At 53.3% G+C, this 11,919-nt stretch overlaps 1 protein-coding gene across 1 annotated transcript; it reads left to right on the top strand.

Moving 5' to 3' along the window:
* The first annotated feature begins 2,848 nt into the window (after window positions 1–2,848).
* Window positions 2,849–6,141, top strand: LOC104662210 (leucine-rich repeat-containing protein 37B-like). The gene is given in 2 exon segments (XM_010363190.2): window positions 2,849–3,069; window positions 3,507–6,141. A coding segment is annotated over 1 exon segment (2,175 nt). The 5' UTR covers window positions 2,849–3,069; window positions 3,507–3,945; the 3' UTR covers window positions 6,121–6,141.
* Window positions 6,142–11,919: the final 5,778 nt, after the last annotated feature.

Genomic DNA, 11,919 nt, shown 5'->3' with positions numbered 1-11,919 from the left:
AAAAAAAAAAGAAAAAATCCAACGGTATAATGAGGGAACTTCCAGGAAAGTGCTCTTATTTTCTGCTTTTAGAAACCAAAATAATGTTTCATTGTGGGCTGCTACCAATATATGCAGGAAGTTTTAGAATGAAAAACATTCTGAATTGATCCTTGCTAACTTTATTTCAGAAAGTGATAAAATAGCTGTGGAGTTCAGACCCAGTGAAGAGATTGTAGATGTCACATGGGAAGAAGAACTACACGGTTTAATTCAAGTATGTGGAGATAAAAAATCAAAGGTAACAGGGCCGGGCGCAGTGGCTCAAACGTAATGCCAGTGCTTTGGGAGGCCAAGGCAGGCGGATCACCTGAGGTTGGGAGCTCAGGACCAGCCTGACCAACATGGGGAAACGGTGGCGCATGCATCCTGCTACTCAGGAGGCTGAGGCAAGAGAATCGCTTGAACCTGGGAGGTGGAGGTTGTGGTGAGCCAAGATCGCTCCATTGCACTCCAGCCTGGGCAACACGAGTGAACTCCCATCTCAGAAAAACAAAAAAAACCTCAAGGGTCAGATAACATATCCAGTATAACCATAATTCAAAATAAGCAGCAGAATTTGGAGGATAATTTGTTTCATTCTCAGGAAAATGTGAAACTCTGAAACTGCTTTTTGAGTGCAGGGTATTTCTGGGGTCTGAAACTGCTTTTTGAGTGCAGGGTATTTCTGGGGCTTTTCCTAAAGTCTTGACCCTTGGCTCTGACCCCTTGTTTGAAGTTTGGAGAGCAGAACTGAGGACTGTATTACTACAGTTGTGGAGATAGGAGAGGGGTTAGTCTCCCCCGGCCCCATGAGTAAGGGATGCTGGGCTGCTTGAACACAGGCCTTTTTAGAACTCCCTTCAAACAGGATCCCAGAGATGTGGGGAGAATGTAAGTGGCCTTAAGACTGATTGTGCTACAGCTTTCGAAAACTATAATGCCTTTCAAATATGGCTTATTACTTGGATCTCAATATCTCCCATATACCTTGGGTGGACTATTTTGCTGAAGATCTTTCTGTCAATCATTTACGATCATGTGCTGCAAAATGAAGTTTTGGTCAACAGTAGACCACATATATGATGGTGGTTCCATGGGAGTACAATGGAGCTATCCCTATACAGGCATACCATTTTTATCTTGTTGTTGTTGTTGTTGTTGTTGAGATGGAGTCTCACTCTGTTACCCAGGCTGGAGTGCGATGGTGTGATCTCAGCTCACTGTAACTTCTACCTCCTGGGTTCAAGTGATTCTCCTACCTCAGCCTCCCGAGTAGCTGGGATTATAGGCATGCGCCACCATACTCAGCTAATTTTTGTATTTTTAGTAGAGACTGGTTTTTGCCATGTTGGCCAGGCTGGTCTCGAACTCCTGACCTCAGGTGATCCACCCACCTCCGCATCCCAAAGTGCTGGGATTACAGGCATGAGCCACTGTGGTTGGGCCCCATTTTTATCTTTTATACAGTATTTTAACTATACCTTTTCCATGTTTACATACACAAATACCTGCCATTCTGTGACAGTTGCCTTTAATATTCAGTACAGTAACACATAGTAGAGGTTTGTGGCCTAGGAGTCATAGACCATACCATATAGCCTAGGTGTGCTGTAGGCTATACCACCTGGGTTTGTGTAAGTATATGCTATGATGTTAACACAATGGTGAAATCACCTAATGACACATTTCTCAAGCTCCTCACATGGCAGGCAACACATGACTGCATATGAAAGCTCTTAAATAGGGATTAAGTTTCTAAAGTAATCTCAAAAGAAAATAGTCATTATTTACTATTTATGGAATTTTTTTTTTAAAAAGGAGCAAAAGTTTTATTTCAGTGGGAACTTAATTTGGGGCTAGAGTGTTTTATTTAACTTTCACCCCGAAGTTGCAACGTGTTTTGAAGTCCGGCCAACTTCAAGCTTTAAGAAGTCTAGGTTTGGCCGGGCGCAGTGGCTCAAGCCTGTAATCCCAGCACTTTGGGAGGCCGAGACGGCTGGATCACGAGATCAGGAGATTGAGACCATCCTGGCTAACACGGTGAAACCCCGTCTCTACTAAAAAATACAAAAAACTAGCCGGGCAAGGTGGCGGACGCCTGTAGTCCCAGCTACTCGGGAGGCTGAGGCAGGAGAATGGCATGAACCTGGGAGGCGGAGCTTGCAGTGAGCTGAGATCCGGCCACTGCACTCCAGACTGGGCGACAGAGCCAGACTCCGTCTCAAAAAAAAAAAAAAAAGAAGTCTAGGTTCCTGTGAAATGTGAGAGGAAGTCAGCACTGATTTCAGAAATCTGGTTATAACAAAGATCCATCCCTAAATAAGGTGAATCTGGGCGGGCGTGGTGGCTCACGCCTATAATCCCAGCACTTTGGGAGGCCGAGACGGGAGGATCACAAGGTCAGGAGATCGAGGCCATCCTAACATAGTGAAACCCCGTCTCTACTAAAAATACAAAAAATTAGCCGGGTGCGGTGGCGGGCGCCTGTAGTCCCAGCTACACGGGAGGCTGAGGCAGGAGAATGGCGTGAACCCGGGAGGCGGAGCTTGCAGTGAGCCAAGATCACGCCACTGCACTCCAGCCTGGGCCACAGAGCCAGACTCCGTCTCAAAAAAAAAAAAATAAGGTGAATCTTGGAATCCCTTCAGTTTTATTTTATTTTATTGAGATGGAGTTTCTCTCTTATTGCCCAGGCTAAAGTGCAATGTTGCGATCTAGGCTCACTGCAACCTCTGCCTCCCAGGTTCAAGTGATTCTCCTGCTTCAACCTCCGGAGTAGCTGGGATTACAGGCATGCACCACCACGCCCGGCTATTAGTAGAGATGGGATTTCAGCATGTTGATCAGGCTGGTCTGGAACTTCTGACCTCAGTGATCTGCCCACCTTGGCCTCCCAAAGTTCCAGCATTATGGGTGTGAGCCACTGTGCACAGCCCTCCTTCAATTTTAAAACCATCACTATGCACCCTATGCCTATGCTAGGCACTGGAATAAGATGAAGCACCTTCTTGGAGTTTACATGCTGATAATTGTGCCAGACAGTAATAGGTAAGAATGGCTGTGGGGGAAGTCAGCTGTGTTCTAATTACAGTCGCATTTCAGGAAATTATTTAACATGTTGACTTTAACAGCCTAAGCTGCTTCTCCATGTGTGCACACAGGGTAGATCTCTGAAGGGTGGCGCTGTAACTTCTAGGGTAATGGCTGTGTTGAGTCAAGGCAGGATGACGGTTCAGCCTCCTCCCTGCTAGTGCAAAGGGCTCTTCACTTGGATTAAAGCCTTCTTTCCCAGACTGAATTGCCCACCCCCAACACCCCTCCTACAGAAAATTTGGAGTCCTCGCTTATTCCCTGGCAGCCCCTACCTAGTAGGGTGGTGACTTCATTATCAAACATGCGACAGTTTAGCCAAAATAGCAACATTTTGGAATAAATGACTGTTACGTGCGTCGTGCCTGCCACCCTAACTGGCGCCAATTTTGCAGCTCAGTTGCTCTCCCTGAAAGGAAGAGTATGCTCGGATTTCACCTTGGAGGAGGAAGAGTTCAGGCTACCACAACTGGACTAGCACTTCTGAAGATCCCAAGGCAAGGTCCCGTCACCCCACCCCACCACACCACAGCAGGCTGCTGGAGGCCTGGGACCACCTGGGTCTGTGGCCCAAATCCTTCCTCGCTAAGGGGAGGGGTCGGGGTGTTTGGGCAGGATTGTGACATAAGATTGCCCTGGAGCTGAGATCCGGCCACTGCACTCCAGACTGGGCGGCAGAGCGAGACTCCGTCTCAAAAAATAAAAAAATGATTGCCCTGGTGACATGGAGCGGATCTGGACCCAAGCCTAATAAAGGTGGCGTAAATAAAGGTGTCATAAAGACAGGGCGGGGCGCACGCTTATAAGAGGCACGAGCATCTTGGGGTTGCCAGAATGACTCCCGCTGAGTGCTCAGAACCCGCGTGTGTCATGTCCCGACCGCGTTTCTGGGGCCCATGGCCTCTCCTCACGTGGCAACTACTGTGTCTACTAGTCAAGGAGGCTCAGCCTCTGGAGTGGGTCAAAGACCCGCTCCAGCTGACCTCTAACCCCCTGGGGACACCTGAGCCCCGGTCTTCCCGCTCCTCCCATCTCCCATGGGAATCTCCCCATGTGCCCACTCCCCCGGCAGACCCGGGGGACTTTGATTACCTGGGGCCCTCTGCTTCCTCGCAGATGTCAGCCTTGCCCCAAGAATCGACTGAAAATTTGATTCCATTCGTGGACCCGGATTCAGCTCAAGAGCTCCCCCTGGGGCCAGAGCAGTTCTCCGCTGCACACCAGGATTTAAATGAGAAGTTGACTCCGCAAGAAAGGCTCCCAGAGGTGGTCCCAATGCTGGACGGGGATGAGAACGAGACCCTAGTTCAGCTTCCTCGCCTCAAAAGTAACGTTCCAACTGCAGATCTAGATCGGGCTGCAGGTCATCAGGCAGATGAAAGGCTTGTTCCGCTACACAGTAAGATCTCAAAACCAATCACATTTATTGTTTCGCCCAAGAACCTGAAGAAAGATGTAGCTCAGCGTTGGAGCCTTGCTGAGATTGATGGAATTCCACACCAATTATCCAAGTCTGGGCATCAGAAACAGACTTTGCAGGATGAATATTCGAGTATGGATACACTGTATCCCAGCAGCCTGCCTCCAGAACTCAGGGTGAACTCAGATGAGCCTCCAGGGCCCCCTGAGCAAGTTGGACTTTCTCAATTCCATCTAGAGCCTGAAACTCTAAATGCAGAGATGCTTGAAGACATCCAGTCCTCTTTACTCCAGCAAGATGCCCCAGGGGAGCTTCCACAGCTCCCTGAGGAGGAAGAACCTTCTTCAACCCAAGAGGAGGCCCCAGATCTGTCTCCAGCATCCTCTATAGAGAGTCTAACTCTAACGAATCCTGAGGTGACAGTTCAACCCCCAGGTGAGGATCAATCTCTTTATAACTTGCCTGGCATTACAGTTAAACCTGCAGATGTGGAGGTTCCCATGACTCCAGAGGCTGAAAACGAGACAAAATCTTCCCAAGCCGAGCAGGAGTCCCCAGGTCAGCCTCCAGAGGAGGTGGAACCTTCTGCAACCCAACAGGAGGCCCCAGCTGAACCTCCAGGTCCTCCTGTGGAGCCTGAACTTCCCCCTAGTGAGCAGGAGCAGCCAGCTAAGCCTTAGGAGTCTTCTGGGGAGGTTGAATCTTCTCCAGCCCAGCAGGAGACCCCAGCTCAGCCTCCAGAAGAGATGGAGTCATCTGCAATCCAACAGGAGGCCCCAATTGAGATTCCAGGTCCTCCTATAGAGGCTGAACTTTCCCCCAGTGAGCAGGAGCACCCAGCTCAGCCTTCTGAGTCTTCTGGGGAGGCTGTATCTTCTCCAGCCCAGCAGGAGACCCCAGCTCAGCCTCCAGAAGAGATGGAGTCATCTGCAATCCAACAGGAGGCCCCAACTGAGCTTCCAGGTCCTCCTATAGAGGCTGAACCTTCCCGCAGTGAGCAGCAGCAGCCAGCTCAGCCTTCTGAGTCTTCTGGGGAGGCTGAATCTTCTCCAGCCCAGCAGGGGACCCCAGCTCAGCCTCCAGAAGAGATGGAGTCATCTGCAATCCAACAGGAGGCCCCAACTGAGCTTCCAGGTCCTCCTATAGAGGCTGAACTTTCCCCCAGTGAGCAGGAGCAGCCAGCTCAGCCTTCTGAGTCTTCTGGGGAGGTTGAATCTTCTCCAGCCCACCAGGAGACCCCAGCTCAGCCTCCAGAAGATATGGAGTCATCTGCAATCCAACAGGAGGCCCCAACTGAGCTTCCAGGTCCTCCTATAGAGGCTGAACTTTCCCCCAGTGAGCAGGAGCAGCCAGCTCAACCTTCTGAGTCTTCTGGGGAGGTTGAATCTTCTCCAGCCCAGCAGGAGACCCTAGTTCAGCCTCCAGAAGAGATGGAGTCATCTGCAATCCAACAGGAGGCCCCAACGGAGCTTCCAGGTCCTCCTATAGAGGTTCAACTTTCCCGCAGTGAGCAGGAGCAGCCAGCTCAGCCATCTGAGTCTTCTGGGGAGGCTGAATCTTCTCCAGCCCAGCAGGAGACCCCAGCTTAGCCTCCAGAAGATATGGAGTCATCTGCAATCCAACAGGAGGCACCAAGTGAGCTTCCAGGTCCTCCTATAGAGGCTGAACTTTCCCCCAGTGAGCAGGAGCAGCCAGCTCAGCCTTCTGAGTCCTCTGGGGAGACTGAATCTTCTCCAGCCCAGCAGGAGACCCCAGCTCAGCCTCCAGAAGAGATCGAGTCATCTGAAATCCAACAGGAGGCCCCAACTGAGCTTCAGGTCCTCCTATAGAGGCTGAACTTTCCCCCACTGAGCAGGAGCAGCCACCTCAGCCTTCTGAGTCTTCTGGGGAAGCTGAATCTTCTCCAGCCCAGCAGGAGACCCCAGCTCAGCCTCCAGAAGAGATGGAGTCATCTGCAATGCAATACGAGGCCCCAACTGAGCTTCCAGGTCCTCCTATAGAGGTTCAACTTTCCCCCAGTGAGCAGGAGCAGCCAGCTCAGCCTTCTGAGTCTTCTGGGGAGGCTGAATCTTCTCTAGCCCAGCAGGAGACCCCAGTTCAGCCTCCAGAAGAGATGGAGTCATCTGCAATCTAACAGGAGGCCCCAACTGAGCTTCCAGGTCCTCCTACAGAGGTTCAACTTTCCCCCAGTGGGCAGGAGCAGCCAGCTCAGCCTTCTGAGTCTTCTGGGGAGGCTGAATCATCTCCAGCCCAGCAACATACCCCAGCTCAGTCTCCAGAAGAGATGGAGACAGCTGCAATCCAACAGGAGGCCCCAACTGAGCTTCCAGGACCTCCTATAGAGGCTGAATTTTCCCCTAGTGAGCAGGAGCAGCCAGCTCAGCCTTCTGAGTCTTCTGGGGAGGCTGAATCTTCTCCAGCCCAGCAGGAGACCCCAGCTCAGCCTCCAGAAGAGATGGAGTCATCTGCAATCCAACAGGAGGCCCCAACTGAGCTTCCAGTTCCTCCTATAGAGGCTGAACTTTCCTCCAGTGAGCAGGAGCAAGCAGCTCAGCCATCTGAGTCTTCTGGGGAGGCTGAATCTTCTCCAGCCCAGAAGGAGACCCCAGCTCAGCCTCCAGAAGAGATGGAGTCATCTGCAATCCAACAGGAGGCCCCAACTGAGCTTCCAGGTCCTCCTATAGAGGCTGAACTTTCCCCCAGTGAGCAGGAGCAGCCACCTCAGCCTTCTGAGTCTTCTCGGGAGGTTGAATCTTCTCCAGCCCAGTAGGACACCCCAGCTCAGCCTCCAGAAGAGATGGAGTCATCTGCAATCCAACAGGACGCCCCAACTGAGCTTCCAGGTCCTCCTATAGACGCTGAACTTTCCCCCAGTGAGCAGGAGCAGCCAGCGCAGCCTTCTGAGTCTTCTGGGGAAGCTGAATCTTCTCCAGCCCAGCAGGAGACCCCAGCTCAGCCTCCAGAAGAGATGGAGTCATCTGCAATCCAACAGGAGGCCCCAACTGAGTTTCCAGGTCCTCCTATAGAGGCTCAACTTTCCCCCAGTGAGCAGGAGCAGCCAGCTCAGCCCTCTGAGTCTTCTGGGGAGGCTGAATCTTCTCCAGCCCAGCAGGAGACCCCAGCTCAGCCTTCAGAGGAGATGGAGTCATCTGCAATCCAACAGGAGCCCCCAACTGAGCTTCCAGGTCCTCCTATAGAGGCTGAACTTTCCCCCAGTGAGCAGGAGCAGCCAGCTCAGCCGTCTGCGTCTTCTGGGGTGGATGAATCTTCTCCAGCCCAGCAGGAGACCCCAGCTCAGCCTCCAGAAGAGATGGAGTCATCTGCAATCCAACAGGAGGCCCCAACTGAGCTTCAGGTCCTCCTATAGAGGCTGAACTTTCCCCCAGTGAGCAGGAGCAGCCACCTCAGCCTTCTGAGTCTTCTGGGGAAGCTGAATCTTCTCCAGCCCAGCAGGAGACCACAGCTCAGCGTCCAGAAGAGATGGAGTCATCTGCAATGCAATACGAGGCCCCAACTGAGCTTCCAGATCCTCCTATAGAGGTTCAACTTTCCCCCAGTGAGCAGGAGCAGCCAGCTCAGCCTTCTGAGTCTTCTGGGGAGGCTGAATCTTCTCTAGCCCAGCAGGAGACCCCAGTTCAGCCTCCAGAAGAGATGGAGTCATCTGCATTCCAATAGGAGGCCCCAACTGAGCTTCCAGGTCCTCCTACAGAGGTTCAACTTTCCCCGAGTGGGCAGGAGCAGCCAGCTCAGCCTTCTGAGTCTTCTGGGGAGGCTGAATCATCTCCAGCCCAGCAAGATACCCCAGCTCAGTCTCCAGAAGAGATGGAGACAGCTGCAATCCAACAGGAGGCCCGAACTGAGCTTCCAGGACCTCCTATAGAGGCTGAATTTTCCCCCAGTGAGCAGGAGCAGCCAGCTCAGCCTTCTGAGTCTTCTGGGGAGGCTGAATCTTCTCCAGCCCAGCAGGAGACCCCAGCTCAGCCTCCAGAAGAGATGGAGTCATCTGCAATCCAACAGGAGGCCCCAACTGAGCTTCCAGTTCCTCCTATAGAGGCTGAACTTTCCTCCAGTGAGCAGGAGCAAGCAGCTCAGCCATCTGAGTCTTCTGGGGAGGCTGAATCTTCTCCAGCCCAGAAGGAGACCCCAGCTCAGCCTCCAGAAGAGATGGAGTCATCTGCAATCCAACAGGAGGCCCCAACTGAGCTTCCAGGTCCTCCTATAGAGGCTTAACTTTCCCCCAGTGAGCACGAGCAGCCACCTCAGCCTTCTGAGTCTTCTCGGGAGGTTGAATCTTCTCCAGCCCAGTAGGACACCCCAGCTCAGCCTCCAGAAGAGATCGAGTTATCTGCAATCCAACAGGACGCCCCAACTGAGCTTCCAGGTCCTCCTATAGAGGCTGAACTTTCCCCCAGTGAGCAGGAGCAGCCAGCGCAGCCTTCTGAGTCTTCTGGGGAAGCTGAATCTTCTCCAGCCCAGCAGGAGACCCCAGCTCAGCCTCCAGAAGAGATGGAGTCATCTGCAATCCAACAGGAGGCCCCAACTGAGTTTCCAGGTCCTCCTATAGAGGGTCAACTTTCCCCCAGTGAGTAGGAGCAGCCAGCTCAGCCCTCTGAGTCTTCTGGGGAGGCTGAATCTTCTCCAGCCCAGCAGGAGACCCCAGCTCAGCCTCCAGAGGAGATGGAGTCATCTGCAATCCAACAGGAGGCCCCAACTGAGCTTCCAGGTCCTCCTATAGAGGCTGAACTTTCCCCCAGTGAGCAGGAGCAGCCAGCTCAGCCGTCTGCGTCTTCTGGGGTGGATGAATCTTCTCCAGCCCAGCAGGAGACCCCAGCTCAGCCTCCAGAAGAGATGGAGTCATCTGCAATCCAACAGGAGGCCCCAACTGAGCTTCCAGGTCCTCCTATAGAGGCTGAACTTTCCCCCAGTGAGCAGGAGCAGCCAGCTCAGCCTTCTGAGTCTTCTGGGGAGGCTGAATCTTCTCCAGCCCAGCAGGAGACCCCAGCTCAGCCTCCAGAAGAGATGGAGTCATCTGCAATCCAACAGGAGGCCCCAACTGAAGCTTCCAGTTCCTCCTATAGAGGCTGAACTTTCCTCCAGTGAGCAGGAGCAGCAGCTCAGCCATCTGAGTCTTCTGGGGAGGCTGAATCTTCTCCAGCCCAGAAGGAGACCCCAGCTCAGCCTGCAGAAGAGATGGAGTCATCTGCAATCCAACAGGAGGCCCCAACTGAGCTTCCAGGTCCTCCTATAGAGGCCTGAACTTTCCCCCAGTGAGCAGGAGCAGCCAGCTCAGCCTTCTGAGTCTTCTCGGGAGGTTGAATCTTCTCCAGCCCAGTAGGACACCCCAGCTCAGCCTCCAGAAGAGATCGAATCATCTGCAATCCAACAGGACGCCTCAACTGAGCTTCCAGGTCCTCCTATAGAGGCTGAACTTTCCCCCAGTGAGCAGGAGCAGCCAGCTCAGCCTTCTGAGTCTTCTGGGGAGGCTGAATCTTCTCCAGCCCAGCAGGAGACCCCAGCTCAGCCTCCAGAAGAGATGGAGTCATCTGCAATCCAACAGGAGGCCCCAACTGAGTTTCCAGGTCCTCCTATAGAGGCTCAACTTTCCCCCAGTGAGCAGGAGCAAGCAGCTCAGCCATCTGAGTCTTCTGGGGAGGCTGAATCTTCTCCAGCCCAGAAGGAGACCCCAGCTCAGCCTCCAGAAGAGATGGAGTCATCTGCAATCCAACAGGAGGCCCCAACTGAGCTTCCAGGTCCTCCTATAGAGGCTGAACTTTCCCCCAGTGAGCAGGAGCAGCCACTTCAGCCTTCTGAGTCTTCTCGGGAGGTTGAATCTTCTCCAGCCAAGCAGGAGACCCCAGCTCAACCTCCAGAAGAGATCGAGTCATCTGCAATCCAACAGGAGGCCGCAACTGAGCTTCCAGGTCCTCCTACAGAGGTTCAACTTTCCCCCAGTGAGAAGGAGCAGCCAGCTCAGCCTTCTGAGTCTTCTGGGGAGGCTGAATCATCTCCAGCCCAGCAAGATACCCCAGCTCAGTCTCCAGAAGAGATGGAGACATCTGCAATCCAACAGGAGGCCCCAACTGAGCTTCCAGGACCTCCTATAGAGGCTGAATTTTCCCCCAGTGAGCAGGAGCAGCCAGCTCAGCCTTCTGAGTCTTCTGGGGAGGCTGAATCTTCTCCAGCCCAGCAGGAGACCCCAGCTCAGCCTCCAGAAGAGATGGAGTCATCTGCAATCCAACAGGAGGCCCCAACTGAGCTTCCAGGTCCTCCTATAGAGGCTCAACTTTCCCCCAGTGAGCAGGAGCAGCCAGCTCAGCCTTCTGAGTCTTCTGGGGAGGCTGAATCTTCTCCAGCCCAGCTGGAGACCCCAGCTCAGCCTCCAGAGGAGATGGAGTCATCTGCAATCCAACAGGAGGCCCCAACTGAGCTTCCAGGTCCTCCTATAGAGGCTGAACTTTCCCCCAGTGAGCAGGAGCGGCCAGCTCAGCCTTCTGAGTCTTCTGGGGAGGCTGAATCTTCTCTAGCCCAGCAGGAGACCCCAGCTCAGCCTCCAGAAGAGATGGAGTCATCTGCAATCCAACAGGAGGCCCCTACTGAGCTTCCATGTCCTCCTACGGAGGCTCAACTTTCCCCCAGTGAGCAGGAGTATCCAGCTCAGCCTTCTGAGTCTTCTGGGGAGGCTGAATCTTCTCCAGCCCAGCAGGAGACCCCAGTTCAGCCTCCAGAAGAGATGGAGTCATCTTCAATCCAACAGGAGGCCCCAACTGAGCTTCCCGGTCCTCTTATAGAGGCTGAACTTTCCCCCAGTGAGCAGGAGCAGCCAGCTCAGCCTTCTGAGTCTTCTGGGGAGGCTGAATCTTCTCCAGCCCAGCAAGAGACCCCAGCACAGCCTCCAGAAGACATGGAGTCATCTGCAATCCAACAGGAGGCCCCAACTGAGCTTCCAGGTCCTCCTATAGAGGCTGAACTTTCCCCCAGTGGGCAGGAGCAGCCAGCTCAGCCTTCTGAGTCTTTTGGGGAGGCTGAATCATCTCCAGCCCAGCAAGATACCCCAGCTCAGTCTCCAGAAGAGATGGAGACATCTGCAATCCAACAGGAGGCCCCAACTGAGCTTCCAGGACCTCCTATAGAGGCTGAATTTTCCCCCAGTGAGCAGGAGCAGCCAGCTCAGCCTTCTGAGTCTTCTGGGGAGGCTGAATCTTCTCCAGCCCAGCAGGAGACCCCAGCTCAGCCTCCAGAAGAGATGGAGTCATCTGCAATCCAACAGGAGGCCCAAACTGAACTTCCAGTTCCTCCTATAGAGGCTGAACTTTCCTCCAGTGAGCAGGAGCAAGCAGCTCAGCCATCTGAGTCTTCTGGGGAGGCTGAATCTTCTCCAGCCCAGAAGG

Source organism: Rhinopithecus roxellana, chromosome 3 (assembly GCF_007565055.1).
Source record: "Rhinopithecus roxellana isolate Shanxi Qingling chromosome 3, ASM756505v1, whole genome shotgun sequence".
Lineage (NCBI taxonomy): Eukaryota > Metazoa > Chordata > Mammalia > Primates > Cercopithecidae > Rhinopithecus > Rhinopithecus roxellana.
Note: the sequence above shows the minus strand (reverse complement) of the source record. Positions and strands in the feature narration are given on the sequence as shown.